Source organism: Diorhabda sublineata, chromosome 9 (genome assembly GCF_026230105.1).
Source record: "Diorhabda sublineata isolate icDioSubl1.1 chromosome 9, icDioSubl1.1, whole genome shotgun sequence".
Classification (NCBI taxonomy): Eukaryota; Metazoa; Arthropoda; class Insecta; order Coleoptera; family Chrysomelidae; genus Diorhabda; species Diorhabda sublineata.
In genome coordinates this window covers 8,541,848-8,561,538 of record NC_079482.1, presented here as the reverse complement: position 1 = coordinate 8,561,538, position 19,691 = coordinate 8,541,848, and the positions used below count along the sequence as shown (strand labels likewise).

The window sequence follows — 19,691 nt, the reverse complement described above, 5'->3', positions numbered from 1 at the left end:
CTCCTCACTCCCAAATTTTTTTCATCAAATTTCGAAACACCCTATATGAAAAATTATTTTATCCTAAAAGAATGTTCAATTTCGGCATAAAAACGTTTCAGCAAATTAGTATAATGATGACCAGTGTTCGTTTTTTCCTTTTATAAATAATCAATAAAGATTACAGTTTTGAAATCCCTAAACACTGTGGCCTTGACCTTATTTGCTAAAAAACGATTTTTCTTTCCCAAATAATAGTTCCATTTACTGTTATATATTAACGGAAAATTAACTAGGAGTTCTTTTGAACGTTCGTTTGAAGCTTTTGATCAGTATCAAGCAATCGCGGCACTCACCTTACAAATAGCTTCTATTTATTGATAAACATAAGGTTTTACACTGTAATAAGCAGTTTAGTGATGTCTAGGAGCCTTTTTGTTATTGATGATTATTCATGTTATTTAGTTTCCAATTGATCTAAATCAGAAATAGTTGTCGACGGTTGATGTTCCCAAAAACTATATCAAGAAGTATGGAAATTATTGCGAATATTAGTGACTGTGACCGTAATGATTGCTTATGTGAAGAAACATTTTTCCAATGATAAGTTTAAAAATCTACTAAATTATTTTGTTTACCAAAACATTATCAGTTAGTCAATTGTAGTATGAATTGAACATCTTACTCTTTGGTTCACTGAAATTTTGACAAAATCTCATAACTATAACAATGCTTATTATGTCAAAGACTCTTTTACAATTCTTACAATTAATGAAACTTTTAAGGACATGGTATTATCACAAATTTGGTTTCCTTAGGTTTAGATATAATATCACTTTTTAGTAATGTTCACTTATATCTAACAGCTTTACACTACAAATGGGGTGGTAGAAAGAAACAATATTAGAATCAATAACATCAATTTCTACCAATACATATTTCATAATAATACAATTAACAATTACCAACAAATCTTTGGGTTCCTGTACTAGCAGATTATTATTATATTTTGTGCTGTGTTATATCTGTTTTGCCCTTCAAGCTATTTTTCTTTGAAAAGTACGTTGCGGCTTGTCAATCAAAAATGAAATTGATGAGAAACATCGACTTTGATAACTTTCATAAGATACAGGCTACAGGAAGGTTAGAAAATACGAATTTCATTTTTTTAAAACAGATGTTGATATTTTTATATTTAAATAAATGGTGACTTTAACACATCTTTTTTTCGTTAGCTAGCCCCATAGAAGTCTTGCCCAGAATGCTGAATGCGCTATAATCGACTGAATGAAATGGCACGTAAACAATACAAAGGCAATTGTTTTGAGCCTAGAGCAAAATTTGCTGTAATAGCGTCAAGTTGTGATCACGATGAATCTAATGCTTTTCCTTTTCTAAAATTCTATGGTAACTTATTCATTCTGCCTTGAACTAGTTTCAATATTATTAGATCAAATATTGAAAGCTTCTTATGAACCAGTTCTTATAAGAAATAAATCGTTTATCATATCCCTAAATATGCGATAGATTAATGATCCATTAATTTGTCGTCTGAGTAGTTAAATCAAGAATATAAAGGAATGACATCACGTCTTTTGAATGTTATTTAAAATTGACGAGCACATAACAAAAGATTTGAATATTTGATTAATTAATTCGTAACCTCTAAAAAGTTGAAGGTTTAGACTATTTTTTAATACCAACACAACTATCTACACGATTTAGAGATTAACATATTAATTTGGCTGTGATAGATTTGAGCGAAGTTTAGTGTTAAAAAGTAACTAGATCAGAAATTTCCACGTTAAGTGGTTTAATAAAATCTATATACCAGGGTAATATCCTTTCTACATGAATTCTACAAATCAGCATTCGCTTTTAGCCCATTAATGCCCAAGGGGTCGTTAATGATCCCTAAACTAAAGTACGTCCGTCTAGATTGTCTAGAAGGACGTACTTGCTTTATCGTATTCTTATTCCCGCACGAGTCGCAAGCGCGAACACGTGTTTCTAGATGCTGTGAATTACTAACGTAAATGTAAAACAAAGTAATCTCTTCGAACTATTATTGGTAAATAACTTTCGTTGTATTAGTTAATTCATATATTAATACAGTTGAACCTCGATAAGATAATACAGTTGAACCTCGATAAGATAAGGACCAAGGGAAACGTTAAATAATTCCAATTTTAGAGGTCTTGATTTACTAAGACTTTAAGTTAAAAAGTTTTTATTGGTTTATTTTTTCCTTACTGAGTTTCGATTATAAGCTTTGTTTAGGATTTATAAAGATATACGAGCTATGTTAAATGCAAATGAAACTTTGAAATCTTAGAATGTACGAGTACATAGTACTTTATATCACATTTGACGGTAATTTAATTGAAGTTTATTTTATTCTTCATAAAAAAACGATACTTGTTTTATTTCGAAATATTCATACTTTCTAAATGAATTTGATTTTCAATTTTGAATAAAGAAGAGAAAACTTCATCTTCTGTATTAATGTATTGCTCTACAAAAGGTCGTAAAGAGTTTTTTACAGCTTTCCTTGGTTAGCCGATAGCTACAATCGTAGGTTGATCTTCGTTTATATCATCGCTCTCAGCACCATGAATAACGGTATTCATTTCTTCTTCTGTTGACGTTCCCCCTGTAGCTACTTGATCATTGCATGTGACGAATGTTAATGTTTTATTAGTAAGAGGAGTCCCGTTTCGTTAGCGTTAAAACATCATTAGTGTTGTATCCATTCAATAAACTCTCCAATTGACTTTTCCATTCTGTACTTCGTTGCTTACGCTTGCAATTTCACCGCAAACTTTTTTGAAGGCCAAATCATGTCGTTTTTTGAAATTTATCACCCAACCATTACTAGCTGTGAAATTAGGACTTTTAGTGACTTAACAAACTCTCCAGCTTTTTCCTTAAGTATGGGTTCGCTTACACTGATATTTTTATTTCTTTCACATATAAGATTTTCTCCTGATTCTTGCTTCTTCAATGATCCAACTTCATTTTTGAATATGATGGAAAATGTTTCAGTTTTCGTTTTGAATCCATTTTTACTCACAGTATGCCAAGAGATGTTTCCGGAACGAAGGCTAGAAGCTATTGATACATAAATACAAATCATTTATTGTATTTAGACTTTATCCAGGTTCAAGGTCAAGTTTGTTGTGAATGTCTGTCTCCATTTTATTTGATTTTAGTATGATATACGTGAATGATGAACCGTTTTTGTACGTTGTGTCGGTGAAAACCTTTTGGCCATGTATTTGCAAATTTGGACATGGATGGCTCTCAAATTCTTTTTATGTAAACTTAATCCCTCCTGAACATGATGGTGAAAACACGAACTGTAAATGAATGAATTTATTAAGAAAAGACCATGAAAGTAGAGGTCTTGAAGAATGCGTTATGGCAAAATTTTCCTTATATTTTTGATAAGAAATATACTGGTTCAAGTTTTTCATCATGTTTTGACAACTTTTTTGGCCCGACGAAGTTGATATAAATTTTGGAGCAACAGTAACAATAAGGAAAAACATAATTATATGAAATATAAATTCAAATATAAAAAAGGGGCTAAGAGAAATACTGATACTGAAAATACAAAAATATATTTCTATAGTTTGCAAAAGAGATGTATAGCTTGTCATTATCCCAAAAATACGAGTACATATAAATTTGGTTATAACAATTTCAATAAAATTTAGTATTGATTTTTGGACTTCTAGAAGACGTTGCTATTGGCTTGTTCAAATAATATATTATAAATTTCAAAATTAAAGGCAAAACATTTTTGCATCACGATCTTTAAGAGATTTTACATATAGGAATAGAGTTGGTATAGCTAATGTAGCAAACACGGAATACAAAAACAACGAACACATATAGACCTTGGTAAATAGTTTGAGAAATAATCTCAAATAGGGAAAAGCACTTAGCGATAATGATGTTTGGTTCCGTGAGAATGAATATGTTTAACATAATATGGAATATATGAAGAGAGAAGATAGAACCCCTAATCTACAAAATTATACTGAACACACTGTTTGCAACACCACACACCAGCACTCCAGTCTCTGAAGACGAAACGCGCGTCAGACAGTGTAGTCAGTATGAATATCACGGTTCCAGAAATTTCAACTTAATTTCCTAAATTTGCATTGTTATCATAATTATGAGTATCAAGAATAGTTTTCAATTATATATAGGTAAATCATAGAAAACAATCATAAAAACATACTTAGCTTAGCCTTAGGTATATATAGGTATAGTTCTTGTTAATTTCTTTCCTCAGTTGACATTGTATTTGGAAATATGATGTAACTGAGGAATAATATTAACATTAATAACATATTGTTAACAATTTGAGAACAAATTTGGGTCGAACGTGAAGGAAGGATACGGAAGTGAACAATTTTTTTTGACACCTCATCTTTTATTTTCGCACTATATGAATGAAATTCACTAGATTCCCACCAATTTCACTTTTTATTAAGAAGAAAATACTCGTGTCAAGGATAAGATTGAAAATTGACTTTCGTTAGTTAACGATTTCGACTTCCTTAAAACTTAAAATCTGTAATGCTAATTTACTTCTCTTAGTAATTATGCACAACACTATTTAATTAATTCACAAAGTTTCGAACATGGAAATAACTCACTTAGTATTCTGGTATCAACAGTTAGTTTCCTAACTTAACTTGTGTCTAGTCAACACATATCAATTAAGATTCACTTTCTTGAAAAATACGAGGGGTAAAGAAAATATTTTGTAATCATTTTTCTTTTCAATGGGATAAGAGAGAGTTGTGATTTATATTTGTTTATAATCTTCTAAAAATACTTTTCGGACAACCCTCACATTTACTTTAGAATTATATTATTTGTCGTCACAGGTAACATTCAAGAAACCAAAGTATTGGAGTAGCAGTGATGTTAATACATCGGTTATCTATGTTGCAAGTGTTAAAAGTAAGATTTTATTTTATGAGTGCAGATTGTTGAGAAACGAACATATCGAGTTGTTACAAAGAGAACAAAAAATTTTGACTTTTATTAAAATCTACTTAGTTAAGTGGATTATTATTTAGGAGTCATTGATGTGAGATATTCAGTTATAATTTACTGAAATTAATCAATTGAATTTGATTCGATATTGCTTTAAGTATTACTTTATTTAAATTTGTAAAATACATTTGGTGTGTTTTTATTAATAATTTTCATTGTACTGTAACAACAAGGACGAATACTGAACAAATTGAAACTGAAACTGACTGTGTGTGACGAGTTCGACGCCGAATCCGACACTGCTGTTCCGTTGGACATCGAACATGCAGCGAGCAGAGTGACATTGGTTCTGTTGCCTCAGAAATCGAAACAGCAATATTATATTGCATACAGTAAATTTATGCAATGGTGTAAATCGAAGAAAGTGGAAGAAAATTTGTGTGAAGCTATATTTTTGGCATTTTTCAAGAAACAATCGATAGTTTGGAAACCTTCACCAATGTAGTCGAACCCTTCTATGATTAAAGCTAGTTTGCTTATTAAGAAAAATGTGGACATCAACAAGTATCACAGATTACTTTCAAAACGTGAGGTACTGTTCGAATATATCAAAAACTCTCACAAAAGAACAAATGGATAAATTATTAATTGAAGCTCCAGATACAGATTATTTGATGATAAAGTGGCAATAATTGTTGGTGTATTTGGTGCATGTCGCCGTGAGGAGCTATGCAATTTGAAGTTAGATGAAGTAGGAAATGCATTATTCAAAATTATCCTATCCTATGGTTAATCCTTTCGAAGATCGTCAACTTCTTTACTTACGAATTCAGTAGCTGATCTGACGACGATCAAATGACACGGAGGATAGAGGTTCTCAACGATCGCTGATGGGTACATCAAGAAATTCATTGGAAATTAGAATAGCAGCATTCTTCCTGTTTCCAATTTCTGGGAAGAGTTTCTTCTTGCATCAGCTGCAACATCTTCAAATAGCGATATACGGCACTCTGGACTAGTACCATCTTCAAGTAGCAACAATATATGTCAAGATGCTTTCCGAAATTCGTCAACTTTGACTGAAATCTGCATAATCAACAGTTCTAATTGCAATGTTAATATTACAATATTAAATAAAAGGATGTAGTTATGTTATTGAAACTTAGTCAATAGAGCAAGTTCATCTCATCCAAAATATGTGATAAAACACGATAATTTGGGGAGATTTCTGTAATAAAAAACTCATGCGTCATAACTGTCCTGTTTTGTTGTATCGGCCTAATTTATTTTCTTAGTTTAGTTTCAGCGTTCGAAGTATTAATAACGATTGTTTCATCCCTTTTTCAATTTTTTTTGTCAAAATACTACAAACTGTCATTACCTCATTAACATGCATATTTTTTTGTGCGGTTCGAAGTCCTCTAAACACATTTCTGATCATGGTTTTTCCTTCGGGTGCCAAATTGACACGTTTCTATTCGATATCAGAATCACTATTTAAATCTTCGGTTATATTTATCATTTGTCACCAAATTATTGCAATTCGTACTTCTAACTACATAGAAGATTAACGAAAACATTGAAACAATGATAAGCACGTAAAATTTCTAAATTCATGCGACAAAATTGGGAATGCTCGTATGAAAAAAGATTTAAATTTGCAGCCCACTACTTTCTAAAATATCACCCTTAAAAGATTTTTTTTCTAAAATCTCAGTATTTCTAGAAACTTGGAATTCTTTAATTTCCGTGTACTCTAACTAAGGGTATTTTTTCAACTTTCGTGTTACATTCCCAGAATTTATCTTGAATCTAATTATATTACACATATTCATTGTGGTCTACTAAATTTATTAAAAAAATTATAATTTATGATTTTTATTTTTTTTTCTCTGCACCTATTTTGGGAATAAAATTTGACAATACAAAATATTTTCGAACAAAACAAGGATTTCAGTTTATTTTGATATGGAATGAAGTAAGGTTAATTTGACCTTTCACATGTTACAGAAATATTGAAAAAATAATCGTGGTTAGTGCTTTGCGAGTGTATGAAAATTTGAAAAAAACTCAATTTTAGTCAGCAACTTTTAAGGATGATATTTCGGAAAGGGGTGGGCTGCGGAAATTTTGTTATGGGAAGACCCATCTTAATTCTAGTCGAGCAATCACCTCCTGAATTTTTTCGAATTTAGAAACACCCTGTGTAATCTAAACTTTACGTAAAATCGGTTTGGGAAGTAAATAAGAAACAAATAAATAAGTTATACCAAAAAATAATAAAAAAAATTAAACAGTTTTAGTTAAGACTCAGTTACTACTTTATCAGCAAACACTGAATCTCTTTGAAATATTCAGCAACTATTGAAATCAAATTGGTTTATGGCGTAAACGTCTAAATTTGATTGGCATATAAAATCGCTCTACAATATGAGTCACTTTGACAATTTTAGGATTCAACTGTACACCTATTGATGGGATACTTACTTCTAGAAAAAATTCTACCATAAAAAACAAAAACTTATTTTTACCTCTATATATTTGACTCATATTCTTGGAATATACGGCAAAGTGTCAATTAGAATCTGTTATTAAGTAATTATTTTTCATCCAATGAATAATTTACGTTTTTCTGTAAAACCTACAACATATTATTAATAAATAATTTCTGTTGAAAATCTGTTATTTTTCTATCTTTTAAACTCGCCTATCAATCTTTTAACTTGAAATTGTGAATATCAAATATCTAGCACCGATAATTGATATTCATGAGGCTATTTATTAAAAAGGACATTGAATTTATGACTAGTTCAACAGATTTGCCGGCTACTTTTTCGGATTCTAATTACATAGTGTATACAACAATTAACTTGTACTTGAAACAATTAATGAACTTCTATAGATAAATTAATGGCATCTGCTTCTTTTTTATTATCTCTAATTATAGTAGCAGTGCTTCTCAATTATAATGTGTATACTCATTTGAGTTCAATGCTATTTATATAATGAGAATGATGGACTGATGAATACCGAAATCTGTTTTTTTATAGCACAAATTTGGAGTTTTTATGTTACGAATAAACGCAATATAATAACTGTTTATTATGATCTAACGCTGTTTAAGGTTTAAATAAAACACTTCCGTAAAATGGAAATGAAGATGGCATAGATGGTCTATCGAATCAGTAACATTTTTTTATAAATTGGTAAATAATTTGTAGATATTCAAGTGAAGTTTGAGAGCCATCTCTCAATTAGTGTCTGTCAGCTGTTTAATGATTATGAAATTGTTAAAAAGGTCGCAAATGTGTTTTTGGTCGCCTACTTTATAACTAAACGTATTTTAGTTAAAGTCCTGTTTCATGCGAGTCGCTGATCCATGTCTGTGAACCAAGATAACATAAAAAAAGTCGAGGAGTTGGTATTCCAAAAGCGTCGAGAAATAGCAGCGACTCTCAATATTTTATGGATCGACTGAATACAATTTCGTTGATGTTTTTGGTATAAAGCATGTCAATGCTAGACTTGTACCAAAAGACCTTATTCTTTTGCAAAAACAACGTCGAGTAAAGGTCGCAAAGCAGATGTTTAACAACGAAGCTATATTGATTAATCGTATTATTACTGGTAACGAGACGTGGATTTATTGAAACTACCTAACAAACAAGTGAATGGCGCTCTAAAAATGAACCGAAACCAAAAATTCATGTCGGTCTAAAATCAAGGTGACATTCATCATTTTCTGATTATTAGCATGGTCTGGGTCACCATGAATTCGTTCCAGGAGCTGTACGTTCAATATGGAGTATTACGTTTTGTGGCGTCTACGAGGAGAAAGTCGTCGTAAAGGTCCGGTGGAGAACAGATAATTTTATCTGATTTTTACCCAAACATGAAAATAGGGTCTTCATTTACCTACCGTCTGCACTAGATTTGACTGACTGTTATTTTTTCTTCTTTTCAGAATTCAAAAATCCACTTCATGATTTGAAGACCATATATTGTAAGTGACGTGTTGATTTTTTATCAGGTCGGCTTAAATTTGATCGTATATACCAGAGGTCTAACAAAGAAAAAACAAATGCCGCATGGTGAATGGCCAATCAACTCAATATTCTCGTTGATTGATCAGTTTTTTGTTTAAAAGTTTGCATTATTGTGAAATGAATGATTTGTATATTTTCTGACGTTTTCCGAATTGTTGTATTTAACGACCTAAAATACTCACATACGATGATGGACCCAGAAGTATCTGTTCTGACCTAGAGACGGCAGTAGTTGCTCGAAAAATACCACTGAATTGGAAAGTACAGCCATTAACAGTGAATTTGTGAACATGGAAAAAATTGGATAGGCGTTAGCTCAACCAATATAAAAGCTGGCCGTACGATCTGCGAAGATCGGCATCGCAGTGATCGACCAAACTAGGTGATAACTTCAGAAATCCACAAAGCGGTACTGGATGATCGTAGACTGAAAGTGTGCGAGCTAGCAGACAAATTTGGACATGAGAAAGCTGTGTTGTGAAAGATGGGTACCGTGTTTTCTCACAATGGGAACAAAACAGCGTCATGAAGATGTTTGGCAATATTTCACAAAAATACTTCACGTCCTAAAGAAAAGAACAATTAAAACAATGGACTGAAAAAGGAGAAACGGTTCCAAAGAAGGCAAAGATTGTTCCATTTGAAGGCAAAGTCACGGCGTCGGTTGCTTAGGATGCGCGTGGTATAATTTTCATAGACTATCTAGAAAAAGGAAGAACGACGAGAGTTATACGAACTTATTGTAATGTTTTAACGAAGAAATCAAGCAACAACGGAGGCATTTGGCTAAGAAGACAGTGATGTTCCATCAAGACAATGCACCAGCTCACAGGTCCGTTATTGTAATGGCCAAAATTAGTGAATTAAATATTGAATTGCTACCTCATGCACCCCATTCACCGGATTCAGCCCCCTCGGATTATTTTCTATTCCCAGACTTGGAAAAATGCCTCGGTGGAGATGTGTGGAGATAGAAGGAGATTACATGGAAAAATGTATTTTTTCCAAAATTTTGTGTTTTCATTGTTGAGTCAGGCTCATCTGGAACCATCCTCGTTGTTGATGACGGTTTGGATCAAATGCATAAGTTTTTTAGATGTCTTCTGTCCAGATATTTTACAAAGCCTTTGCTGTATTTTGAGAAGCTTTCTGAGCACTGCGAAGCACTAGTTGGTTAAATACTGCGGGATCCAATTTTTTTACGATCGTTCAAATGATCTAGACATCAATTTTGATATTTCAATCTCTCAGTATATCACAAGTTTATTAGTTCAAGGAAACCATTGTTGTTTTCAGACGATATTCTCGAATTTTGTCCTGGCTACGTTGGAATTTAGTACATTAATCATTTATGTAGAATATTGGAGTACCCATGACTTGTTTTTTTATTGCTCGAAAAGTTTTTTCTTGTTGATTAATGCTTTATTCTTCGCAAACTTAGTAAATGGTTACAATCCCATGATTATCGAAAAACAATTTGATTTGCTCATTCGATTTGGTTTAAGATCATGAATAAAAAACGATCGGTTATATTTTATCACCCTTTACAATAAGTTTGGGTTATTTTCAGAGAAATTCAAAATAAAACAAAGCTTCACATACTTTTTGCTTATAAAAATTATCATGTGAAAATATTCATACAAATTCTCTATCAATTTCTGTAGTTTCAGAAATAGTATCAATCAAAATTATGACTTTGAGCTGCAGTTTCTTGTGAAATTCCAGAATTATGGTCTTATATTATGCTCAATATTATTCCGGCTAATACAAAAATAGCTGATTTGTTTACAGTAGCGAGAAATTCTGTATTTGTAATTGAAGAATCTACGTTGTAATTGTCGATTGTGGGCAACTGGTACAGATGGTATTTCATTTACTAGTCAGTTATACTTCGCAGGGATAGAATATTACAATTATTTATTCCAATATTTCCAAAAAGCATCAATGTACTTCACTAATTGGTCATAGATTTGGAAAATAGTATAGTTGATTTTTATTGAATCACTCAGAAATTCTTAACAAAAAATTTTATGACTTAATATTATTCATTAATTGGATAATGTGATGAATTTCTCTTTTATCTCCCAAACTATTTGGAATGATAGTTACGAGACACCACAAAAAACTGACATAAAGATCAGTGTTATTGGTAAGGAAAAGAAGTCTGGAATCAATGTAACAATTGCGTTGTTGTTTATTTTCCTAGTAGATATCGAATTTTTTAACATGATTTTCACTAAAATGTTGACTTAAAAGTAATGTAAGGTTAACTGCATGCAGATCTGGTTATACCACAAATTGCCATTCGTGATCATCGACCACTTCATTTCCTGGTTATAAATTATTATAAGTATCATGTTCACAATTATATCAATACTTTAGTTAATCAATGTTAACGTCGAAATAAAACGTGCTTCTCATTATTTCATAATTATTTTTAAATAAGATATTCGTTCGAACAATAAGATTTACTAATACTTTATAAATTATGAATTAATATACAAGAAGTTTATCTTTATCCTCATAATCGTGAGATCCTAAAGCAGAGGATATACTGAATTCTTTTTTCATTAGTTATATTAGTTATAAATATATAGATTTATCGGTAAGAACAGTTTATAGTTTCTGATAACTCATTCATTTATTCAATTTCCAGTTATAAAGGCACTGTGGTTCTGTGGTTTAGGACTATACGTGGCATCTCGCCACATTTTTCGTCGAAAGAAGGCAAATTGACGTACTTGTGTGTAAGGAGTCATTATATTTTTCCTAGCGAAAAATACTATGAGCTGCATTCCAAAAGTAATTTTTTTTTAAACATACGGAAGGTACCCGTCACTCTCGATATACTCCGAATGCTGGGTTCTGGAGACGCTAGTCCAGATTGAGATTTCATAAGTCGTACTCCCTGATGGTTTCCACCTTCATTCTGCTGAAGGTTTGTTGTTGCATATTCATTCATCTATTTACCAGATTTCACTTCTGACGCTCATGTGAAACATGGTAGTTACTAAAAAATGAAATCTTGTGGGTTCCAACTGCTTGGTTCAAAAATACCTTTGTAGTCCTCTTGGTTGCTTTCGCCATAGGCCATGCAGAATTGGAGACTCATCGGGCGTCGCTGGTTTTCGGTTTTCCACGAGGCCATTCCGAGAGATGATAAAAGGTTGATAATTTTAGAAGAGTATCGTGATTTCATTGTCTATCCTACAAAACGGGCAATACGGATCGGCGATTATTTAATATAAAAAATATACAACCTTTTTTGAGGAAAACCGTTTATGGGCTGATTTTATCAACTTAATTACATTAAATATTTAAACCCCTTAAATTCTCAAAAAAGAGGTCAATTTTACCAGATTAGCAAAGGTCTGATGACAGATTTATTGGAAAATAGATTGGTAGAAGAGGATAGCCACCACGATCACCTGATTTAACGCTATTAGATTTCTTCTTACGGGGGGCGTCTGAAACATTTGAAAAAAACGACAAAAGTTGCGTGTAGAGAGCTTCAGGCAGATGACTTTTGAAATATTGAGAATGATATGAAAGATTATAACACTGTCTAGAAAATACAGGACACAAAACTATTAATAAGTTATTTCTAATTGATCTTGATATATAATATTTTAATCATTGAACATGATTCCTCCTTTACTAAAAAGAAAGAAATATCTTTAGAAATTGCCTGCTGCTCTAATTGATTCTAATTAATTTTAATTCTAATAAAGTAGTGTTTGACAGTTAATTTTAAGAGAATAATATATTCTTCGTTATAAATACCAGTTTTTGCTTTGTGAAACAGACTTTAAAAAAATTAAAGTTGACCAATGATTTTGAAGTTTGGTTTGATAAACTCTTCTTTTATTTGCTACATAAAGGCACTTCACTGTGGAAAAAATAGGTTATATGAAAAATTCTCAAATACCTAGGTTTTCAAAATTTGAATTATGTGAAAAAACTGTCTTCAATCAAACTTAGTTGAACTCTAAAAAATGAACATTTGAATCGAGAATTTTTGATTTTCATACAATATTTTAACTTATCAGGAGACACAGTATACATATACACATAATTTTCTCAATTAAATCTCTAGTATTCTCATCAGTTACTCGTTTACTAACATCATTCAATTAAATGCAAATCAAAGTAGATTAAGCTTTATATAATGTTGCCATATCCAAATTCGCACGGCTAATGACTGAGAAATTTTATGTAAATGTCTTTCAATTTCGAACAGACAGTGTAAATAAACTTTGTTGAGTCATTACTATGAGAAGCCCTTTTTTCTTTTTTCATCATATCAAAATGAAAATTACACTACTCAATGTCTTTGCTGCAGGTGCAAACAGTTTGAAGTAATCGAGTCAAGTGCTATCACCAACGTTTTACAAAAATTGAAAAACGAAGACGAATAATTTCAATATGACACAGATCGATAAAAACTATCCTTTGGGTATCGTTACCTAAACAAATGATCAAGATGACTTAACTCCATCGTGACATGTCATTTCAATATATCTGGGACACTTTTAATGAAATTATATTCGGGAAAATATATATTTCAGTAACAGACTTCCGCAATTTCCAAAAATTATTTGAAGTTTGACCCTCATCTTCTGTACTGATTTTGTAAACTATTATGACCAAGAGCCCCAAACTGGTTGCCAAACAGTCGTACGAGAGCTACTATTAACTCGTAAGTTAATTTTGGGTAACTCCGGCTACGCTCGGTTTGGCTTCAACCGAATGTGGGTCTATTTATTTGTTTGTGATGTTGTTTATTTGTATTTTCGTTCGGCAGAGGATTCATGTTGGAAAAGAAGCACTTTGACAACCTTATCAACTACACCGTTTTGCTCGTTACAAGTTTCGACGAGATGTAGGTTTATAAGCAGCGAAGCCGTTATATCAGTATCAGTTAAATAAATATATTTTAAAGTAACCAAATACCATGCTTTTAAAGCACGTCAAACTAAAAAGTTGAAAATAATTTTTAATATAAGTTAAAAACAATAATTTGTTGTGAAAAAATTGATCATTCATTATTATTTAAGGCTTATTTTAAAAATTATTTTCAATTTTTCTGTGTGGTGTTGTAACATGTCATTCGGCACGTTTTTCTTCGAACATTTTGATTATTCCTTTAATCGCGTATTGTGGCACTTCTGATTTATTTATTATAGCAATCGAGTTTTTGAAGTAATTAATTTGTTATCGACCTCTTACTTCATTCGAGACATTCAATAAAACATCGGATGTATTCCAAATCCACTTGAACCTATCTACACTCCAGTTAAAATCAAAGAAATTTTAGTATATTTGTAGTGATATTATTCTTTAGGTCCATTCACAGTGGAATTAAAAGAAAATTATCTGTTAATTTCAGAACCCAGGAAAGAAAAGATGGTGCGGTTAAAATCTCAACTCTCTTCAAGACACTAGGCAAGAACAAGCCAGGCACCGAGGCATAATTCCACGTTTCCAATTCTATATCCCAATCATACAAAGATAGTTAGTTGACAAAAAAGCTGAATTGTATCTACTATTAAATTTCTTCAGCTTTCTGATACGAAAAGTTGAAGCTTTAAGGTCTAATGAAACTTGTTAGCTTGAACTTGACATGGATCATTGTAGTTATTTTTCCTTACAACTTGACGAAGCAATCGATATAGTTGATACAGCTAGGTTGGAGCTACTGCCCAGTATCAGAAAGATACTGATATATTACAATTTGTGTCTCACTATTCCATAATTTTGAAGGAGATGTTTGATAAAGTAAATCCTCCACATAACTCCCACAATAGCGAAGAATAGGTTCCGATTCAAGTCAATAATTTGATCAGCGATTGCAAGATTCTGAGAGAATATTGATTGTGGCACAATTCTTCAATTCTCTTTTTGTAGAAATGGATGCAAAAAATTGTTTATCATTTACCCCAAAGTATATTCTCTACTATTAGATATTCAGCTTATAGTGCCAAACAACTTTTTTTTGCATATAATCATATAAAAAGTGGTCAGCTCAACAATTTTCACTTTGCTACTTCATATTCTAAATGAACGTTGTTTCTAGTTTGTTTTTAACTTAATAGCTAATAAAAGCCGAAAATCCTTTTAGCTCTCATCAGATTTGTCTAGGTGCATTATCACGTTACATAACCACAAATTCAAATTAGGGAGAAAAAACACGGAGATTTCTCTGGAAATCGGATTAAGCGGGATTTTGATTTGCGAATATGATGCTCTTGAAAGCCATTACTGCTATTGTTGAAACCAAAGCCCGAGAGATGAACTGTCTTGTTTGAATTGAAAATTTTGTTAGTATCTGGAGTGGGGTAGTGTAATGATTGGGTCGCGTAAATTATTTGTCAAATTTTGTCCAGATACAGTTCAATGTATTGATAAAGTGGAATGAGTAGAGGGAAAAAAATCATTGCAAGTAGATTCATGAATATTTATGTTATTTATATAATGGGTTATATAACTAGCGTCAAGTGAGAAAGGATATTCATATATCATCATTTTTACTGTATACGTTGAAGACATACCGTAACAATATTTCAAGACCTACACCTATGGTCGACACCGAAATTGAGCCTAACTGGATGGAATTCCCCATTTTATTGCTCTATACCTTTCTGAAATAGACTATAGCTAGGTATGAAACGGATTACTAGAAATAATTATTTAAAACAAGTGAATAAAGACTAACAAACACTTATATTTGTGTATAAAAGAATATTACGGAAATAAAATTTGGAGACATTAGCAATTATCAAAATAATTTTATATGTGTGAACCACTGACTAACTAACTAGCAAACACAAATCACAAAACTAACCCTTTAAAGATCCATTTGATTTCTGCTTAAGCATATTGGAAACACCAGAACGTTTATTCAAACACTTTGGTTCATTATTTATGCAAAAAATTTCAAGTAAATGATTTTTTCAATATTTGTTCTTCAAAGTATAGCAATGCGTAAGCTATTTAGTTCAAATACATTTTCTATTTCTGCTATTCTATATATGGTAACATTCTATAAACAAATGAATCCACTGTATTAGGTTGAAAATTTGATTAAGAAGTTGTGATATATGTATTCACAATGTAATTACCCGGTAAGGGGATGGACATTACAAGATGCAGAGTCAATTACATGACGGAGCTCTGGACTGAATATTATCTTGTTAATAATTTTAGAAATGTAGTATACTTTTTAAAAATTGTTTCAATCTTATTCAGATATTTTGTTTTTGAAGCCTTTAACTAGATTAGATTCCATATATATAGTATTAAACTAAGACAATATATTTTTGCGACCACTAGAAATTAGTTATCTGTTTCCAATTTCTTGTCAGGTCTATCAAATTCTATTATATAAGATTGTATTTATTACCTAATTCCTTCATTTACAAAGCAGTGCCATTTAATTTAATAGTGTATTTTCAAGTTTTCATTCAGTTTTTCAATTTTGTTTTCTGAAGAAATTTGCATCACGTAACTGTATAATCTACTACCTAAGTAATCCCTACGAAATATTTCAAGACCTACACCTATGGGCGACACCGATATTGAGCCGAACTGTACGGAATTCTCCATTTTATTGCTCTATACCTTTCTACATTGAGAATTGTAGCCGCTCGAATTGAGCTCTTTTGACCCTGTGTTTTTGGGGGTGGTCAGTCATTTTACCCCATTTAATTACAGCTAATCATATATTTTGCAGCTTCGACTATTGTTCTCCATTTTTCTCTGTCCTGCATCTGTTTGTTCCAAGCACGTACTCCCAGATTTTCAATATTGAACTCTTTTTGCTGTAATTGTATTTACTATATCCTCATTTTCTAATATATTCTTAATTTCATAGTTCATAAGTCTTTTATAGTCATTATTTCCTTTTACTTTCACTGGTCCATGAATTTTCCTAATTTTTCATTTTGTCTCGTTTTCTGTGTCATTTTTATTGCTTATCGTTGTACTTAAAGATGTCGACTACTTCGAGGTTGGTCATTTATATTCACTGTTTCTTGTTTGCGAAATTCCTTCTTTCTTTCAATTTCCATATACACTGTTTTTTTCTGATTTATTTTTAATCCTCTTTTTCCCCGCCTCTCTCAAAATTTTTTCTAATTTGTTATCTAGACTCTTTCGGTCTCTTGCTATTAGCGTCAAATCATCAGCATATACTATTATTTGTATAGATTTATTATTGATACTTCTATCGATATTACATTCTCTTGTTATGCCTTCATCTGCAATGTTAAACAATACCGCTGAGAGTCCGTCACCCTGCCTTACTCCAGCATTTATTTCAAATTCCTCATCTGGTCCATTCTCTGTTATTACCCTTGCCCTAGAATTTAGCATAGTCATTTTCACCAATCGTATCAATTTTTGGGGTACTTGTAGTTTTTCCATGTCCTTTATAATCGTCCTCTTTTTCAGATTGTCGAATGCTTGTTTGAAGTCGATGAATAGCATTTGCATATTAATGTTATGCTCATAGCTTTTTTCGATCACTTGTTTTATATGCCTAAAACCTTTTTGATATTCCCCTATTCCGGATTCTACTATATTTTTCAGTCTTCATGATATGATTGAACTTAAAGAATCATGAAGTTTTTGTTTAGCTACTTTCCTCAACATACAGTGTGCTGAATTATAGAGTACATTTATTTTAGATCAAAATCTGGAATAGGTGCATTATTTTGTTTGCCGATTTTTAAATGGTGTGTGGAAATCATGATGTCATCAGTTAAGTTACAGCTACGTAATCTCTAATTTTTTCGGAATTAAAATATAAACAGCAATTTTATATTTGCAACAATCAAAAGTATGAAGCAACAGAAGATGGTTTAGCAGAAATTTACCTTTTTCAAAAGATATGGTGAAATCTGAATTATGTAGATTATATAATTTAGATGCACAAATCGCAATGCACGAGCATCATACTTAACTGACTAATGCTTATAAAGGTGCAATAAAATTTAATTCACTCAGAGAATCATTTTACTATAAACAAAATACAATATTAGCATGATATTTCTCTACTAAATTAAATGCTCCAAATGCTATCCATCGGTCTCTTAATAATAAGTAAATCGTCCAACATATTCTTCTAGCACTTGATGATTAAGGAGGTGTGATATCTGGAGATATCAGATGTTTTGTCCTCGGCCATCAATCCACCCTCCAGGAAAACATTAGCTCAAAAACTCAAAAAAATGAGGAAAATAATTGTGTCATTAATTATTCCCGCCCATACATTTTCTGATTGTGTTGTTTGATCGTCAGTCCACCAATGAGAATTTTCCTTATTGCAATTTTCGCAATTTATATGATTGATCAAACCATTTGGGAAAAATTATGATGTTATAAGAAAGCATGATTCGTTTTATAAAACATGGCAATTACATAAATTTTGCAAAATATCACAAAACTACGACCACCGGCGTCATCATTGTTGGGTGCCTGAAGTAGTATACACTGTTGAGATATGTCCTTGAAGTATTATGAATATTATCTTTTAACACTTAATACAACAAATAAAATCATTATATCAAATTTGATATATGCTTATAGTTATATTTCAATTCTTTATTCAATTATTTATCACGTTTTCATTGATGTAACATTTGTTGTTGTTGTGTTGTGATACACTAAATAAAAAAATTAAGGTTGTAATTGAGGTTGCAAAGCAAATTATTTATATATTCATTTTTTCTCAAAGCAAGTAACATACTAGCATAAATCATATAAATATTAATAGATTAGGTGGAAAAAACATATATATGACATAGTACAATTATATATACACTTGTAGATACAGTTTATATGTGGAATTCTTAGCATTGAGTTTTTTTGCTATGACAAGCACAGTGCAGAAAAGTTGCAGTTGACATTAATTGAAACGCGGTACAATGTACAAGCTGTCTCAAAAGAAAGTTCACATCTAAAAAAAAGCAATTTTAAGAAAAATAAAGTGTCTATTGAAAAAATGTTAGTTACATATTGAAATTCATTGCTTGGGAAGGTATTCTCCGTGATGGCTGATGTTTTGTGACGGTTATTTTCTTTTAATGGTTTCAAGGAACTCGGTTCGTTAGTGTGAACTTTATATTTGACGTAACTCCTCAGAAAAAAGTTCGTAGCTGTTAAATCAGGACTATGTGGAGTCCGGCGTAAGTCACCTTTCCTGGAAATCAATTTGCATGGAAAAATTTCACGACCTCGTGGCAGAGGACGTGTGTGAAGCTGCTCCGACCTGCTGATACCCGTCCTGGAAAAATTCCTCGCGCTGACAACTTTCACTTTAGGCAAATGTAGGAGCTTCTGATTTTTTTCTTTTGCATTGGTTGCACTTAATAGCGGCAATTTTTAAATATTGACGTGTCTATTAAGATGAACAAGATGTTGGTAAATGTTAGAAAGTGCTCAATCATCTGGTTTACGAAGAAGTAGTCTTTGACCAGCATAGTGAAAAATCAATTCTTGCACCAACTGGATTTTGTAAGGTGCAGCTCCAAATATCTGTGTAATATGTCGATTAATTATGATCTATGCACGTTTAAAGCAACAACACTCTTCTGAATAGGCTCTTCACGAATAGACCAAGTTACATTGTCTCCGCATTCGACTGTT

General features: G+C 31.7%; 1 protein-coding gene across 1 annotated transcript in view; it reads right to left on the bottom strand.

The window, feature by feature from the left end:
* LOC130448996 (uncharacterized) overlaps positions 1 to 17,468 on the bottom strand; it is an 83,637-nt gene extending 66,169 nt beyond the window's left edge. The window contains exon 1 of the mRNA XM_056786629.1: positions 17,282 to 17,468. Within this exon, the coding sequence (XP_056642607.1) occupies positions 17,282 to 17,468 (187 nt within the window). The remainder of the gene's footprint in view (positions 1 to 17,281) is intronic.
* Between the last annotated feature and the right edge of the window lie 2,223 nt (positions 17,469 to 19,691).